Source organism: Schistocerca serialis, chromosome 2 (assembly GCF_023864345.2).
Source record: "Schistocerca serialis cubense isolate TAMUIC-IGC-003099 chromosome 2, iqSchSeri2.2, whole genome shotgun sequence".
NCBI classification, from domain to species: domain Eukaryota; kingdom Metazoa; phylum Arthropoda; class Insecta; order Orthoptera; family Acrididae; genus Schistocerca; species Schistocerca serialis.
The window spans coordinates 288911980-288931458 of record NC_064639.1 but is presented as its reverse complement, the minus strand read 5'-3'; the positions used below and the strand labels follow the sequence as shown (position 1 = coordinate 288931458).

Here is a 19479-nt window from a genome sequence, read left to right as displayed (position 1 = left end):
AAGAAAACCACCGACAGAGCCATCCAAGCACGACTTAACGACCTGCCCTCACAGCTCTATTTCCGTCAGTACTCGTACAGCAGTGCTAGTCCTGCAAGCTTCGCAACAGAGTTTTGAAGTAGGAAATTAGTCGTGTTTGGGTAACTCAGTCGGTAGAGCATTTGTCCCCGAAACGTGTAGTTCCCGGGTTCGAGTCCCGGCCAGTCACACAGTTTTAAATACGCCGCGGAGTTTCACATCAGGGCACATTCCGCTGCAGAGTGAAAATATCATTCAAGTTTTGTAGCCCCTAGGGATGAGTGGCCTATGGAAGTGTCATTCTGGAGCCAGGCAGCCCTCGTGGGAGTATAAGGGGAGACGTGAGTCCTGTGGGGCCCATTATGTAACTAGGGTTATTGTTTAAGAAAGGAGAGGGACTTCGCGAGGGCTAATAAAAGACAACTCGTAACCCCCTATCCCCGATTCTACAAACAGTCGAACTCACATGCATAAAACAGTTACAAACGTCTAACTAGTTTACAAACGAGTTAATGTCTTTAATATTTGACGTTCAGCATGTGAAACCTTTATTGTTGAAGACGCTGTTAGTTTCTCACGCATCTCAATGTTTGTGACCTCGGATCTCCTCAACTACGTATCGTACAATGATAAAATTTTGCAAGTACTATCACTGGTGTACGTGAATACGGTCTCCAAAATCTGTTACTAATAGAGTTAGCAGTAGTACAGTCATAAATTATAACGTGTTTACTGATACTAAAGTTTTACTCCGCGAACAGAGAAAAATGTAGTCAGCTATAAACTTTTTGCGTTCATTATTTTGTGGTTGTGTCAGCTAGAAAGCTTTTGAAAAGGTTGAAATTTTGTGTATAGCTTGCTGAACATTCGTAAGTGCTCCTATTCTCAATTGCTGGAAGAATATAGTCTGGGTAATTTGCGAGCCATGATTTACCCTGCCTCAAGAGATATACACGGTTTGTAATTGTAATACCTACATTATTGTCTTAAACGCTTAAAGTAAGGTTATACCTGTAACTTCCTGGCAGAGTAAAACTGTGTGCCGGACCGAGACTCGAAATCGGGACCTTTGCTCCGCTGAAGAGTGAAATTCTCGTTCTGCAAACATCCCCTAGGAGGTGGCTAAGCCATGTCTCCGCAATATCCTTTCTTTCAGGAGTGCTAGTTCTGCAAGGTTCGCAGGAGAACTTCTGTAAAGTTTGGAAGGTAGGAGACGAGATACTGGCAGAAGTGAAGCTGTGAGGGCGGGGCGTGAGTCGTGCTTGGGTAGCTCAATTGGTAGAGCACTTGCCCGCAAAAGGCAAAGGTCCCGAGTTCGAGTCTCGGTCCGGCACACAGTTTTAATCTGCCAGGAAGTTTCATATCAGCGCACACTCCGCTGCAGAGTGAAATTCTCATTCTAAGATTATACCTGTTAATGAGTAGATGGTAACAGGATTTTAAAGATGTAATACACTAGTCATGGACGCCGCGCCTCTTAGACCAACGCATTCACGTCATTTTCCCAGAACACAAAGCTGGGTGGCAGCTCGCACTCAACAGTGAAACTTGGGCAATTATTTTCTTCATTAATAAAGGAAGTTTCTCCCACTTGTCGCCTTCATCCCTTCTCTGAACAACAGTTTGATATTCATTAGCCTATATTTACATTTAAAATTAATATTTTAGTGGGAAATAATGGTCCCTTACAGCAGCGGTCGCAATGTTTTGGTTCGTCAATGTAAAGTATGTTTGATCGAGTTGTGATTCAGTGCTTCTTTAGGTAAGGCGTATCTCCCTACAGTGTTAGTTGACACTGTCAGTGAGACTCTGAAAGAGCCCGTACCACAACGTGGGAAAGAGAGACGTAATGATGTCGGATAAGAGACTTCGGACGTAAAGTCATGTCACGATTTTGTCCACATCCTATAGTTCGGTCGTATATTGAGCTATAAGACCCAAATCGATTGGTGGAGAGGTGCAGGCGCGGCTATAGGAGCGCGTCCGTCCCGTCCCAGGGCAGCCAACATCAATTAGCCAGCGGGCACGTGACGCTGGCCGCTAATTAGAGACTGAGTCAACATTTCATGAGGCGGTAATGACCCGGGGCCGGCATTCCGACAAAGCGCTCAGCTCTCCCCAGGGAGTGGATAAGAGCGCCAACAGCAGCAGCACCCCCCCCCCCCCCTCTGCCCTCTCCCCCCCCCCTCCCCCGCCCCCACAGCCCAAGTCCGTGGGGAGACGGGCTGCCGTGCGCTGCTGCGCGTTCTCCGAGTGAGGGCTACGCAAGACACCGTCCCAACAAGTGAGCTGAGCGCAAAGATCGGGAGCTTCAAGCAATCGAGAAGTCCACAGTCGAAAATAGTTTAGCTGCTGGGGCCACCATACCCTTCAGCCAAGGAATTCTCGTTCCTCGGAATATCTTGCGTACCTGCGTCCATAAAACAACGAGGGATTCCATGACATCAGCTGCGCCACACTGAGAGCCAGAACACTGTGACCATTGCCTAAGTGAAACTGATGGCGTTGCGGGCACATGACACGGCAAAGGAAGTATACAGAATGATTCCGTGCTGATGTTGCAAACTTTCAGGGATGATAATGAAGGGTAAATGAATCAATCTGAGGTAAGAGCCCTGGTCCAGAAACGGCCGAGCTATACGTTGTAAACGAAAATCATTCTGATACCGTTTTTGCTGCAATTTCTGTGCTTTCCATATTGTGGGAGGAGGAAAAAGACGAAAAAGACGCGCTATTCGTCCACGAGACTCAGAAGACAATAGACACGAGTTCACAGGTAGATGCCGTGTTTCTTGACTTCCACAAGGCGTTTGATACAGTTCCCCACAGTCGTTTAATGAACAAAGTAAGAGCATATGGACTATCTGACCAATTGTGTGATTGGATTGAAGAGTTTCTTTAACAGAACCTGGCATGTCATTTTCAAGTTCTTCCGAAGTAAGAGTGATTTCATGTGTGCCGCAGGGGTGTGTCGTAGGACCGTTGCTATTCACAGTATTTATAAATGACCTTGTGGAAAATATCGGAAGTTCACTGAGGCTTTTTGCGGATGATGCTGTGGTATATATCGAGAGGTTGTAACAACGGAAAATTGTACTGAAATGCAGGAGGATCTGCCACGAATCGACGCATGGTGCAGGGAATGGCAATTGAATCTCAATGTAGACAAGTGTAATGTGCTGCGAATACATAGAAGCAAAGGTCCTTTATCATTTAGCTGCAATATAGCAGGTCAGCAACTAGAAGCAGTTAATTCCATAAATTATCTGGGAGTAGGCATTAGGAGTGATTTAAAATGGAATGACCATATAAAATTAATCGTCGGTAAAGCAGATGCCAGACTGAGATTAATTGGAAGAATCCTAAGAAAATGCAATCCGAAAACAAAGGAAGTAGGTTACAGTTCACTTGTTCGCCCACTGCTTGAATACTGCTCACCAGTGTGGGAACCGGCCGGAGTGGCCGTGCGGTTCTAGGCGCTACAGTCTGGAGCCGAGCGACCGCTACGGTCGCAGGTTCGAATCCTGCCTCGGGCATGGATGTATGTGATGTCCTTAGGTTAGTTAGGTTTAATTAGTTCTAAGTTCTAGGCGACTGATGACCTCTGAAGTTAAGTCGCATAGTGCTCAGAGCCATTTGAACCAGTGTGGTATCCTTACCAGATAGGGTTGATAGAAGAGATAGAGAAGATCCAACGGAGAGCAGCGCGCTTTGTTACAGGATCATTTAGTAATCGCGAAAGCGTTACGGAGATGATAGATAAACTTCAGTGGAAGACTCTGCAAGAGAGACGCTCAGTAGCTCGGTACGGGCTTTTATTGAAGTTTCGAGAACATACCTTCACCGAGGAGTCAAACAGTATATTGCTCCCTCCTACGTATATTTCGCGAAGAGACCATGAGGATAAAATCAGAGATTAGAGACCACACAGAGGCGTACCGACAATCTTTCTTTCCACGAACAATACGAGACTGGAATAGAACGGAGAACCGATAGAGGTACTCAAGGTACCCTCCGCCACACACCGTCAGTTGGCTTTCGTAGTATGGATGAAGATGTAGACCAAAACAAGAAAATATTGTTCCTTAAACATGGGCTCTAAAAAGGATACGTTAAGAGCTAAGAGCACTTCTTCAGTAAAAAAAAAAATGTATTTTAACAGTAGCAAGATGAACAAATGCTTTAGGGCCCACGTTTTCGTTTTAGTCCATACCACCTCTTGCCAAAATATGGAAACCAAAGTGCTTGCAGTAGAAGGGGTCCACCGCCAGAGCTATCAGAACGATTTTGGCGTCTATCTTGCGACATGATCGCTACCGGACGGGGATCCTTACATCAGACTGACACATTTACCCTCCTCCATCATTCCTGAACGTTTATAACGTTATCACGAAATCACCCTGTATAGGCGCACCAGAGATGAATGGGGAATCATTCTAGCGATGATACGGGCCGTAAATGAGGAAATCCACTGACATGAGCGACTTTGACAGAGGCAAGTTTAAAATCATTTCAACAAAACAGGCTAGATCGCATATAAGCTGTATATATTCCACCTTGCGTCTAATTTCGGTCGCTTATAAGACCATCATCAGATTTTTTTTTCTGTTTTCTAACTACGAGAATTCAGATCATCTCTCCGGAACCAGTGTTTTGAGATAATAAAACTGAAAATAAGTGCATTTTTTCTACAAACAAGAATCGCGGTAATTCGCTAAGGCAAGACTGTCTACTTTTGGTACCTTAGATGTTAATTTTTATATATTTCCAGAATCAATTACAAAAAAGCCCTAAGAACAGTTCACTAGTTGCAGCTCCAAAGTAATCATCAGATGCTTGTTTTCAGGTTCAAAGCTGGTTTAGTGAACGTAAGTTGTCGGCCTGTTTCAGATCGCGGGGCACCGAGGCATGTTCTGCTATCATTGCCCGCCGTCGCTGCACCCTTCGAGCGCACCACGGCTGCCAACCTTAGATTACCCCTTCACGCCGACGCATCCCTGTAAGTACCACGTATGTTAGCTTGCTAGAACTAGACAGCTGCGTGCCAAATCGTAGGATATTTGGTTGAAAAATCACCTCCGCCCTACGAGCGTTATCGACTGATGAAACTACAGTCATAAATTTGCGAAGGTGAGTCAAATAAAACACAGTGAATGTGAAAAAAGGGAAAAATGGAAATGTTATCTTTCAAAGTAGGTAGTACACACTTTCCAAAGACTGTTCGGGTGTTCAAATCGCGCAGATGCGCAACCATCAGCATAGACACAGTGTGAAAATGTGAGACAAAGTATTCCAAAAGCTTAGCACGCGATGGAATTATCCGTGTTGGGAACAGCTACAAGACACCCAAAAGCTAGCAAATGCAAGACGAAATGATGACTGAAATGCAGGTGGGATAGAGATGTCTGTAGTCAACGAATGCACGGTAGATGGGTCGCAAGGGATGAGAAACGATCCAATCTCGGACTTAATGGAAACTGCACACTACTGAAGACTGTGGTTCCCAGCTAAGACGAGAGTTGTTCTTCCAGTTGTGGATATCAAGTGACTTAATTTTTTAATGACTCTTTGATGTCTGCAAATGCTAACTTTTATTTTATTTATTTTATTTTATTGTATAATTTCGGCCTTAGTCCATTTACGAGTACACTTTTGAAAGCCTTTTTTGTAAAACGATATCAGATCTTCACTACATCATTTTTGCTAAATGTGAAAGCAGTGACTAAACAGAATATAAGTTACGCTAGATATAATAACATGTAATACACCTGTTTATACTATTCAAACAGTTTCTATTTGTCACATGCCACTTTTACTTTTTATTTGTGCGACAGAATTTAAGCCTGTTGTTCGCATGATGAAATCTGACTGCAATGAAATGTTAGTAACGGAAGTTACGTGGTACAGTATTTAATCTTGAGCAATGAATTCCATAGCATTTATCTTCAAAGAATGTTCCGATGTTTCTTCTACGTTTGAGGAAGTGTTCACTTACACACGCGTATAATGTTCTCTTTGTTACCTGGAAGATGGTAATGGGACACGGTTGAGTGTATCGATCTTTTATTGAGAATGACTCGTAGGAAATTGAGTAAATAAAAGAAGAGACCTATGATTTTTCTCTTTTGAATTATAACTTACTGTTTCCAATTTGTTTGGGGCAGCCAACTGGTAACGTACAAGAATATCCCCGATTGCACCAAATTTTTTCGTGATGTTAAACATTTTGTGTCAAATAAAAGTTTTTAGATATTTTTCATATGCTGTACTCGCATCTATCTTGTTTTCTCAGTATTCTATCTTTTCTGCATGCACTCCCACGACTCCTGTTATCGTTCACACTAACGCCCGACACATTCGGCGTCCTATAGGTCTCTGTTGTTACGCTGTCCTGGCTTTCCTCAGCCGCGTCAGCGTCTCTGCGTCGCACGCTATGCGTAAACAAACTTCCCATGGGGTTGACGTTAAAAAACACGCGCCTTTCACGTGATCTGCCGGCGCGCTGTATACTTCTGAACAATCTGGTTTTTTTTAACCCTTTCAGACACGAATATTTTCTGTAAGAAGCAAAAGTTTTATTTATGTGGTAATGCTCTTAATTGATTTTCTAATGATTTCAGATCCAGGACTTACACAAAAATATTTCTTCATTTTCAAAACATACTTTATACACTTGGCTTCATTTTATAGACTAAAATAACTAATTATGAAATATTCTCTGTTGTAATAAATAGTAAAAGGATTATTCAGTAATTACCATGCAAAATAACAATATTCAGTTATACAGTTGAATATAGCGAACCAACCACATTTGTGTATTCTGGCAGTCACGAGCTGCTGCGCACTGCTAAATTGACTTGCTGACATTTTCATTGTGATGCCCAACAGTTGGTAGCACTGGCGCCTCATGAAAAAATTGAACATTCACAAAAGTGTACTTCAGGTTTCCATTGGGGAAAAAATACTTCTGTTGCAGCTAAGACACAGTAAAATTTAATGTACACAATTGTAGCCAGAGGGTCGGAACGGTTTAACGACGCTTTCTCTCATTAAACTGCTTCGTAAACTTAGAGCTGATATCAGAGTGAATTTAATTATTACTTTATATGCACAAATTTTTCAATGTGAGGTGACGTAGGAGGTTTCCGACGATATGGTCACATGACAGATTTACAGGGTATATTTGTTAGCTTTTGACCATAAAAGATGTGCAATGACAAACGTTGCCAACTGAGCGTATGGTGATACAAAGAACGTATGCCGATGTTCTCTGAATATTTATAGACATGACACATGTGTCACGGGTTTTCGATATACTTCTGTTAGCGTACGTATAAGGGTTGGAGTAGTAAGTAAATTTAATGACATTTCAATTACAGAAGTGTATAATCTACCAGTTACAACAAATTAATACAGTATCGTAATATTTTACTTCTAAAAAGTAAGACAAAATCACTTAGGGTCAAGCTGTCTATACCATTGTGTGTGCTGCGTCTGCGTTTGTCTTTCGTCACCATAATAACCCTGGCGAGCTCTAAGTTACTGCAAGAACACGTCGTAGGGAACTAGTAAAATTTTTTTGAGGAATTTTTTCTTCCGCAACTCTTGCTGTTCATTTCAGACTCTTATCGCACTGGCGTCTAAAACGATTGGAAATATCCACTTCCTCTAATAGCTCATCAATTTATCTTTATGTATTTTTGTGGAAACTTCCATAGAGTCTTTAACGCTGAGAGCTTTGCATTCTGTCGCCTTTGAATGTGCGACGGAAGTGGGAAGGTTGCTACCACTCATTCCCGTATCTTCTTCAAAACGTGAGCTAAACGCCCTTCCAATTAAGCCAGTTTAAAAACTTGGTCTGTTTCCATAACTAATTTCGCAAATACCTTATTCTGAATACGTTTTATTTTTGCTGGGTGTATGTCATAATGTCTGTTGTTATGTTTTGAAACTGGAGCTCACATCTGAGTTCTTGAAACACACTGCTGTCTTATGAGTGATTATAACTAAATATAGAAACGCAGTGATCTTACTCTTCCTCTCTTTCCGTATTTGCCTAGCTAAAGTTATTCGTTCTAAAAGATTGCAAGGTCTTTTATAAGTTTTTTGTTCAAATAACGCCTCTCTGTAATATCAGTATGATTGAAAGTACTTAGCTCCAGTTCAATTTCTTCCTTTTGCAACGTTAAGTTTACTAATCTGTGGATCACTGTGTAAAGTATGCCGGCTTTGTATCCCACGATGACATGACTTTTTGGATTACTACAAGCGTAGTAATATTTTTACTTTTTGAATCATAAGTCTTCTGACTGGTGTGACGCGGTCCGCCAAGAATTTCTCTCCTGTGCCAAACTTTTTATCTGAGGGTAACAATTGCAACCTACGTCCACAATTGTTTGCTGTATGTATTCCAGTGTCTGTCTTCCTCTACTGTTTTTACCCTCTAGTACTCGTACCATGGAAGTTATTCCTTGATGTCTTAAAAGATGTCCTTCCATCCTGTCCCTACTTCTTTTCAGTATTTTCCCTATATTCCTTTCCTCGCGAATTCTGCGCAGAACCTCCTCATTTCTTACCGTATCAGTCCACCTAATTTTCAACCTTCCTCCGTAGTACGACATCTCAGTTCTCTTCGGCTTTTCCCATAGTCCATGTTTCACTACCGTACGATGCTGTGCTTCGAACATACATTCTCAGAAATTTCTTCCTCAAATTAAGGTATATGTTAGATATTAGTTGTCTTCTCTTGGTCACAAATGCCCTCTTTGCATGTCTAGTCTGCTTATCATCTCATATTTGCTTGTCCGTTATGGGTTATTTTGCTCCCGGAGTGCAGAATTGATTAACTTAGTCTATTCGTTATCACTAATTTTTATGTTAATTTTCTCGCCGCTCTCACTTCTGCTACTTTTCGTTACTTTGGTCTTTTTCCGGTTTACTCTCAATCCGTATTCTGTACTCATTAGACTGTTCATTCCATTCAATAGATACTGTAGTTCTTCAGTTTCAGTGAGGACAGAAATGTCATCAGCGAATTTTATCACTGATAATCTTTCACCATGAATTTTAATCCCACTCATGAACTTTTTTTTAATTTCCGTCATTGAGTCTTAGATGTATACATTGAACAGTACGGGCGAAAGACTATAACCCTGTCGTACACCGTCTGCTTTGTCAGATGCGAAGATATCGAATTTATGTTCTGACAACAGCGTCATCTCCAAACAATCTAAGACGGCTGCTCAGATTGTCTCCAAAATCGTTTATATAGATATGGAACAGCAAAGGGCCTATAACACTACCTTGGGGAAAGCCAGAAATCACTTCTGTTTTACTCGATGACTTTCCGTCAATTACTACGAATCCAGTCACATAACTGAGACGATATTCCATAAGTACACAATTTCACTATAAGCCGCTTGTGTGGTACAGTGTCAAAAGCCTTCCGGAAATCCAGAAATACGGAATCGAACTGAAATCCCTTGTCAATAGTACTCAACACTTCATGCGAATAAAGAGCTAGTTGTGTTTCACAAGAACGATGTTTTCTAAACCCATGTTGACTGTGTGTCAATAGACCGTTTTCTTCGAGGTAATTCATTATGTTGGAAAACAATATATGTTCTAAAATCTTGCTGCATATCGACGTTAACGACATGGGCCTGTAATTTAGTGGATAACTCCTACTACCTTTCTTGAATATTCATGTGACCTGTGCAACTTTCCAGTCATTGGATAAGGATCTTTCGTCGAGTGAACGGTTGTATAAGATTGTTAAGTGTGGAGCTAATGCATCAGCATACTCCTAAAGGAACCTAATTGATATACAGTCTGGACCAGAAGACTTGCATTTATTAAGTGCTTTAAGTTGCTTCACTACTCCGGGGATATTGACTTCTATGTTACTCGTGTTGACAGCTGTTCTTGATTCGAATTCTCTAATATTAGTCGCCTTTTGTGAAGGCATTTCGAAAGGCTGTGTTTAGTAACTCTGCTTTGGCAGCACTGTCTTCGATAGTATCTCCATTGCTATCGCACAGAGAAGGCATTGATTGTTTCTTGCCGCTAACATACTTCACATACGACCGGAATCTCTTAGGATCTTCTGCTAGGTTTCGAGACAGTTTCGTTGTGGAAACTGTTATAAGCATCTCGCATTGAAGTCCGCGCTAAATTTCGAGCTTCTGTAAAAGATCGCCAATCTTGGGGATTTTGCGTCTACTTTGGTTACTGGAGCACCAACCGTACGAGCACCAACAATTTGCCAACTTTAGAATTGACTTCTCTCAACACGGAACACTATTCTGACTACGACTGACAATTGAAACATACTGAAGGCACTGCACAGGTGCTGTTTGTAGTCAAACACAGCAGTGCAGCCTGCAGGCTTGGCTATCATCTACATTTAGGAGCGTAAGTCAATTATTAACCGCAATTTAGTGATATTTTTGTTTATTTTGGCAGTACTGTCGTTTTACGTGGATGACGCATGCTTTGTTTATTTGTTGTTATATCTTTGCAATTTTCAAGCTGCTAGGTTAGTTTCGTTATCGCTGCCGTGCTGTTAATCATGGCTGCTCCGCTGTCTGTTTGCACCAAAGAAGAGCAACGTTTAGTGAACAGTTTTTTGTGGTCAGAATGCGTATCAGGGGCCAAAATTCATCAAAGGCTTTCGGTACAGTACGGTAACAGTGTTTTGCCACAACGGAGTGCCTACAAATGGATTGAAAAATTCCGAAATGGTCGCACAAGTGTTACGCACGATGAAGGAGCCGGACGACCGTTTACCGCCACAAAAGAAGAAACCATTGAGCGTTCACGTGAAATGATTCTCTTGGACAGACGATTAACTATTGACGAAGTGGCACATCGTCTGCAAATTCGTCACGGTTCTGCCTACGAAATCATCCACAACAGACTTCTGTTTCATTAAGTTTGCGCAAGATGGGTCCCAAAACAACTCACACAGTTGCATAAACAGAAGCGCTTGGACATCCGCAAAAAAAACATTTGGATCGCTATGGTAACGAAGGGGACAACTTCTTAGACAGGATCATTACTGGTGACGAAACGTGGATCCATCATTACGAGCCGGAGAGTATAAGGCAGAGTATGGAATAGAAACATCCAAATTCGCGGTGCAAGAAAAAGTTTAAGACCCAACGGTTCGCAAGAAAACTGATGCTTACTGTTTTTTGGAACGTACAAGGTCCAGTACTGGAACATTATGGGGAAAGGGGCACAAGAATAAACAGTGTACGTTACAGTGAGATGCTTACTGCCAGGCTAAAGCCGTCGGCACACGGACCGTGCATCCGAACGTTGAGCGTTGAGCGTGCCGAGTTTCTGACGTCATAGCGTGGAATAGCACTTTCGGGAGTCTTTCCGAACGTGCAGAGCAATATCTGACATGTCAGATATTCTGAGCGTGCGTCTGAGCGTTGACCAATGAGATGGCACAACGCCACCTACGTCACAGGCCCGCCGTCTCCCTTCAGTACAGAGTTGTGAGGCGCCATATTGGCGTTCATTTCAAGCCTATATGTATATATGCCGTTTCTGAGCACCAGCAAATTGAGAATCATTGGAAAACCCGTTGTTAATTCTGTGATTCGTTCCAATAAAATAACGAGAAACATCATATTCATGGCAAAAGAATTATTGTAACTTGCGTATTATGAGAGTAGGCTATTTGAAGGCAGTGACACAAGGATGATCCACCCAAAACGCATTGTTCTTGAACAATTTGTTATAATTAAATTTCAATTAGTAACGTATCTACGATAACGTTTTCTGCAACGGGTAACATACTTGGATTAATTGCGAGACGTCTCCGCGTGTTGTTGGATTAGCGTAATGAGTAGCGTAACTGTCTGGTATTTAGTTGATAATTGGGGCGGTGGTTCGCTTCTTGACTCTTTCGTATTTTATTTCTTAACATTAGCGTTTTTATTAGGTTCTGATACTTCATTATTAGTTTAATATAAGTATATACTATGATATTTGATATTATGTAAATATAAGTTCACCTTTTTTTGAGGGGTGCCTTTGTTCGATTGGCTTAATCTACAGGACAGCTTGCGCTACTTCCATAAAGATATTTTGCTCCTTTTCTTTTTCGCTTCGTAATTCACATGTTGCAAAGATTCTGCTGTTGGGCAGGAACAGTGATTGAGTAAGACTGACCTTGGGGTTTTAATAAAATGTGGGAATGATGAAATAATGTTTATCTTATGCGGAGAAGTATTCCAAATTTGTAACACACTGTTTGTAATGGAACTTTTATATGTCTCTGTCCTTATTGATTGGACATGGTACTTTCCTTTTCGTGGGCGATGGAGGAAATGTGCGTTTTAATAGTGCTAACGTGGGAATTTTACGCGCGCCCGTTGAGTAAACAGTGTGATTTACGAACTAGAAACATCGCTCAACTGCCGCTGTAGTGCGTTGCGATCGCGTATACCACGTTGGGGCCCACGTACCGTATGCACAAGTCGCATCGTTCCTGAGCGTTCAGCAGCACGTTGAACTTGGCACACTCAACGTTAACGTTCGACAGCACGGTCCGTGTGCCGACGGCTTACAGCCTGCAATTCGAAGCAAACGCCGAGGATTGCTGTCAAAAGTTGTGTTGTTGCACGACAATGGCCGTCCGCATACTTCTGACCTCACTGCTGAAACGCTTCAGAAACTCTAATTTGAAGTTCTGGATCATCCTCCATATAGTTCCGACCTTGCCCCTTCTGACTATCACTTGTTTGGTCCACTCAAACAGGCATTAAGGGGCCGTCGATTTGCCTCGGACGAAGCAGTGAAAGAAGCGGTGCGTTCCTGGCTCGCAGCTCAGCCGAGAACCTTCCTTTATGAGGGCATCAGGAAACTCTTACAACGATGGACCAAGTGCGTTGAAACGCAAGGAGACTGTGGAAAAAGAATGTTCTTGTAAGTTTCCTAATTGATTACAATAAAATTTTATAACTACTTTGCCGATAACAATTGACTTACCCTCGTATGTTCAAGCAAGCATTTCTCGCGGTGATTCCGTATTATTCTCTCGTTGTCCATTTCTGCAGTCTGGTAAACAAGAAATCGAGTACCTGTACGTTAGTGCGCCATCTCCCTAACTTAAGGGAAATAATACATATTGTTTCAGTGCTCAGATTACGTGATTTGACACTGCAGCAATGTTCCCGGTAGAAAAAGCAAGGCTGAGATTGAGATTAAAGCATTTAGAGACAAGGACCGAGGTAGATGTGGCCAGACCCTATGAAATATTCTCCACTCTTGACAGAGAACACGACGGCCATATTTCGGCAACTAACTGCAAGGATTTCCTCAATCGGCTACGCTATCAGGCCATCCTCAGCATTGCCGAGTATTTCAGCCACATTGCAGCAATATTAACGACAATGCTTTTGCGGCCACACATTGCTGTAAAACATGTCCGTGTAAATGCAGCTTTAGAAAGAACTGCTTTGGCTTTAATTCCTAATATCGAGGAAATCACCCCACCTCTAGCTTAGGAGAGTACAACAACATAAATGTAAAAGCCATCTAAAATTGTACTCTGTACACTGCTGTAGCGTTTGTGGCGGAGGGCACATAGTGTGCTAAAAGTATTTAGACGAAATGGCTCAAACCAAATGGACATACAGAACACACAGCACAAGCGAAAGAACTTTCTTCCGCTACATGACTTTTCTATCAGCCTACGCTGCGACAACGTTTCATACAAAAGTCGTGAACGACACCACTGCTCATTTGGTGCAGCCATTTATAGAACATGACTTCGCTTCTGGAGTCATAAAACTTTATGAGGATGTCCGTATTAAGTTTATATAGGACTGATAGAAGAACTACTCGTCTTTTTCTAATATTCCACTCTGCTCATTTAATAGCGCGATCCATCTGCCTTCTTTGTCATTTATCTTCCTCGTAGCTTCGTAGATTTTCTCCCCACAGCGTTATCAAGGCTCTTTATGACTCTCATATTTCGCTTGCCCCCCATGAACCATGGACCTTGCCGTTGGTGGGGAGGCTTGCGTGCCTCAGCGATACAGATAGCCGTACCGTAGGTGCAACCACAACGGAGGGGTATCTGTTGAGGCCAGACAAACGTGTGGTTCCTGAAGAGGGGCAGCAGCCTTTTCAGTAGTTGCAAGGGCAACAGTCTGGATGATTGACTGATCTGGCCTTGTAACAATAACCAAAACGGCCTTGCTGTGCTGGTACTGTGAATGGCTGAAAGCAAGGGGAAACTACAGCCGTAATTTTTCCCGAGGGCATGCAGCTTTACTGTATGATTACATGATGATGGCGTCCTCTTGGGTAAAATATTCCGGAGGTAAAATAGTCCCCCATTCGGATCTCCGGGCGGGGACTACTCAAGAGGATGTCGTTATTAGGAGAAAGAAAACTGGCGTTCTACGGATCGGAGCGTGAAATGTCAGATCCCTTAATCGGGCAAGTAGGTTAGAAAATTTAAAAAGGGAAATGGCTAGGTTAAAGTTAGATATTGTGGGAATTAGTGAAGTTCGGTGGCAGGAGGAACAAGACTTCTGGTCAGGTGACTACAGGGTTATAAACACAAAATCAAATAGGGGTAATGCAGGAGTAGGTTTAATAATGAATAGGAAAATAGGAATGCGGGTAAGCTACTACAAACAGCATAGTGAACGCATTATTGTGGCCAAGATAGATACGAAGCCCACACCTACTACAGTAGTACAAGTTTATATGCCAACTAGCTCTGCAGATGACGAACAAATTGAAGAAATGTATGATGAAATAAAAGAAATTATTCAGATTGTGAAGGGAGACGAAAATTTAATAGTCATGGGTGACTGGAATTCGAGTGTAGGAAAAGGGAAAGAAGGAAACATAGTAGGTGAATATGGATTGGGGGACAGAAATGAAAGAGGAAGCCGCCTGGTAGAATTTTGCACAGAGCACAACATAATCATAACTAACACTTGGTTTAAGAATCATGAAAGAAGGTTGTATACATGGAAGAACCCTGGAGATACTAAAAGGTATCAGATAGATTATATAATGGTAAGACAGAGATTTAGGAACCAGGTTTTAAATTGTAAGACATTTCCAGGGGCAGATGTGGACTCTGACCACAATCTATTGGTTATGACCTGTAGATTAAAACTGAAGAAACTGCAAAAAGGTGGGAATTTAAGGAGATGGGACCTGGATAAACTAAAAGAACCAGAGGTTGTACAGAGATTCAGGGAGAGCATAAGGGAGCAATTGACAGGAATGGGGGAAATAAATAAAGTAGAAGAAGAATGGGTAGCTTTGAGGGATGAAGTAGTGAAGGCAGCAGAGGATCAAGTAGGTAAAAAGACGAGGGCTAGTAGAAATCCTTGGGTAACAGAAGAAATATTGAATTTAATTGATGAAAGGAGAAAATATAAAAATGCAGTAAGTGAAACAGGCAAAAAGGAATACAAACGTCTCAAAAATGAGATCGACAGGAAGTGCAAAATGGCTAAGCAGGGATGGCTAGAGGACAAATGTAAGGATGTAGAGGCCTATCTCACTAGGGGTAAGATAGATACCGCCTACAGGAAAATTAAAGAGACCTTTGGAGATAAGAGACCTTTGGAGATAAGAGAACGACTTGTATGAATATCAAGAGCTCAGATGGAAACCCAGTTCTAAGCAAAGAAGGGAAAGCAGAAAGGTGGAAGGAGTATATAGAGGGTCTATACAAGGGCGATGTACTTGAGGACAATATTCTGGAAATGGAAGAGGATGTAGATGAAGATGAAATGGGAGATATGATACTGCGTGAAGAGTTTGACAGAGCACTGAAAGACCTGAGTCGAAACAAAGCCCCCGGAGTAGACAATATTCCATTGGAACTACTGATGGCCGTGGGAGAGCCAGTCCTGACAAAACTCTACCATCTGGTGAGGAAGATGTATGAGACAGGCGAAATACCCTCAGACTTCAAGAAGAATATAATAATTCCAATCCCAAAGAAAGCAAGTGTTGACAGATGTGAAAATTACCGAACTATCAGCTTAATAAGTCACAGCTGCAAAATACTAACACCAGATGGCAGTTATAAGAGTCGAGGGACATGAAAGGGAAGCAGTGGTTGGGAAGGGAGTAAGACAGGGTTGTAGCCTGTCCCCGATGTTGTTCAATCTGTATATTGAGCAAGCAGTAAAGGAAACAAAAGAAAAATTCAGAGTGGGTATTAAAATTCATGGAGAAGAAATAAAAACTTTGAGGTTCGCCGATGACATTGTAATTCTGTCAGAGACAGCAAAGGACTTGGAACAGCAGTTGAATGGAATGGACAGTGTCTTGAAAGGAGGATATAAGATGAACATCAACAAAAGCAAAACAAGGATAATGGAATGTAGTCTAATTAAGTCAGGTGATGCTGAGGGAATTAGATTAGGAAATGAGGCACTTAAAGTAGTAAAGGAGTTTTGCTATTTGGGGAGCAAAATAACTGATGATGGTCGAAGTAGAGAGGATATAAAATGTAGGCTGGCAATGGCGAGGAAAGCGTTTCTGAAGAAGAGAAATTTGTTAACATCCAGTATTGATTTAAGTGTCAGGAAGTCATTTCTGAAAGTATTCGTATGGAGTGTAGCCATGTATGGAAGTGAAACATGGACGATAAATAGTTTGGACAAAAAGAGAATAGAAGCTTTCGAAATGTGGTGCTACAGAAGAATGCTGAAGATTAGATGGGTAGATCACATAACTAATGAGGAAGTACTGAATAGGATTGGGGAGAAGAGAAGTTTGTGGCACAACTTGACCAGAAGAAGGGATCGGTTGGTAGGACATGTTCTGAGGCATCAAGGGATCACCAATTTAGTATTGGAGGGCAGCGTGGAGGGTAAAAATCGTAGGGGGAGACCAAGAGATGAATACACTAAGCAGATTCAGAAGGATGTAGGTTGCAGTAAGTACTGGGAGATGAAGAGGCTTGCACAGGATAGAGTAGCATGGAGAGCTGCATCAAACCAGTCTCAGGACTGAAGACCACAACAACAACAACAACAACAACAACAACAACTACTTTTATTGTGTCAGTCCTGCAGATCCTTACAGTTTATGCTGTCTTAAGTCGTCCTGGTCCATTAGCGTCTCCATTTCTTATCTCCAATTACTCAGTTGGATAAAAGCGAGGTCGTAGATTGTTGTCTTCCCTTCATATATTAAAGATATTTGTCTGGCTAAATTACAGCCTTAATTCTTCGTTTGTGATTGAAATAGTTGGTTACATGGCGCTGCTTTCTTGTATGAGAGACCAGTGTTTAGTGTTTATTGAGCTTACGTTCGTATTCGATCGACTTCACAAAGCTTTTCTCGATGGTTTCAATGCTGCGGACGAGAATTGATTTCACGTGAGTGAATCTGGGTTCAAAGTCACAGTTGATATTGCAATAATTTTTACTATGATTGTTCTTATGTGGATATGAATGATTCGTGTTTGAAGTTTTTACTTCATCCTGAAACTAGTCATAAACAAGATTTTCTTGCTCAGAACCTCCATATCCGCAAACTGTAGCGAGTAAAGTTCCAAGACAGACTAGCTCCTGCAGTTTTTGTAGATTGGCAGGTGAACAATGGCTGTCCGTAAAATAGGAAATAAAGTTGGCTAACTACATAGCCAAAGTTCCAATTGAATTTTAAGTAGCAGTTATTTCTTTGTGGCTCTTTTGCGTTCAGATCAGCTTATTTATTTTTTCCTTGCGTTTCTACGACCAGATAATCTACTTTTCTTCGAGCAGATGTTCGGACTTTCAACACCTTTACTTTGTTGACGGTATTCTCATGTTCACTTCTGTTACTTAATGAATATGGTATGGTATTAATTTTTACCGTACCCCCTTTACTTGTGTGAGCCATTTAATGTGGGTCTTCATGTTGTTCCAGGGTTCTTTTGACCTGCCCATAAAATCACAGTCCTCCCTTTTTAAAAGATGTGAAATTATCAGTTATTTCACATAATATCTTATTTGGTCATGGTTTGTGTTCATGTCCGTATTTGGTATTCCCTACGATATTCCTCAGAATGTTTCCCTCCGTTACTTCCGAGTAGTCTACCACACGTTTCTTGTTCCGTGGAATACATTCTGATGCGTACAATCTTTCTGGTTTTGTAACTGAACTTCAACCATTGAATTTTGTTCCCCGATCATTATTTCGAGGGCAATGTTAAACAACAGTCGTCGTGTCAAAAGATTTTTATTTTTCTTATTGTAAATGCTGGTGGGCATTTTACAAAAGCCATGGATACCCCAATTGCAAGGAAGTGATGTATGGGTTCTAACAAAATAGAGAGAACACTACTGACACTAGGGATGAGTTTTTGAGATATTGATACAGAAGTAAGCAATAATAGCAATGCTCAATAGGGCAAAGGTATAATTGAGGTAATGATGAATTACGCGGTTAAAAACAGATGCTGTCCTGTGAGTAAATTACCGCTTGCAAAGTTATTGATGTAGCAAGACGTTGGTTCAAATGGTTCAAATGACTCTGAGCGCTATGGGACTTAACATCTGAGGTTATCAGTCCCCTAGAACTACTTAAAGCTAACTAACCTAAGGACATCACACACATCCATGCCCGAGGCAGGATTCGAACCTACGACCGTAGCTGTCGCGCGGTTCCAGACTGAAGCGCCTAGAACCGCTTGGCCACAGCGGCCGGCGACGTTGGTTCAGACGTGCACCAGTAGAGTGGTACCACGCGAGAATACAGGCCCCCCACAGTAGGGTGGCGTAAGGTCTCCGTATTGAACGGAGATTATGTTGAAAAATAGTGTTTTGCAGGCAAAATAATGTGGTGTATTGGAATCCCGAATAAAACCAACCTGCTATCAGAAAGAAAGTCTTGAATTTTTGTTTTGTACGCCCCTTGTAATTTGTTTGTGCCTTTCAGTGTGTATTCGTGTGATCAGCTATGCTAGAAAAAAAGAATCAGAGGTGTTGTAACTCGACTGCACCTCGTGCGTATTGTCAGCAGCTGCGCCCAGACAATCCGCTTTGGGTACCCTGAAGCGGAGGCCGCGCCGGCAGTGTTGTGCTGTTTCGGCCTGTCGGTCGCGATGCAGCGCGCAGAGGGCCCGAGTCCCATCCCGTCCCGTCCATTAGCCAGGGCCAGCAGCGGCAGCGGCACTCTTGCGCGGGTGATGACATCACTGCGATAGGCGCCGCCTCCCGGGACCCGCGCCGGCGCCAGCCTACACGCTGTAATCCCCGTAATTCGCCCCATAATGGGGTTACCAAATTAGGGCTGGCCAGAGCGCGCAGCGCCGCGCAGGGTTGGCACCCCTGCAGCGGCGCGTGGCCCGACCGCGGGGCTCTACCCGGCACTCCCCTGACAACGCGCTGCAAAACAACGCCGTTTCGCCTTGATCCTTGTTTCTATTCCGAAACCAGGAGTTGGATCGCACTGGGCCAGTAGTCGACACGT

At 42.4% G+C, this 19479-nt stretch overlaps 1 protein-coding gene across 1 annotated transcript in view; it reads left to right on the top strand.

Moving 5' to 3' along the window:
- The window catches only part of LOC126455913 (homeobox protein unc-4 homolog), a 476524-nt gene that overhangs the window by 117402 nt on the left and 339643 nt on the right, over positions 1–19479 (top strand). Inside the window, exon 3 of the mRNA XM_050091671.1 lies at positions 4909–5017. Coding sequence (XP_049947628.1) covers positions 4909–5017 — 109 coding nt within the window. The remainder of the gene's footprint in view (positions 1–4908; positions 5018–19479) is intronic.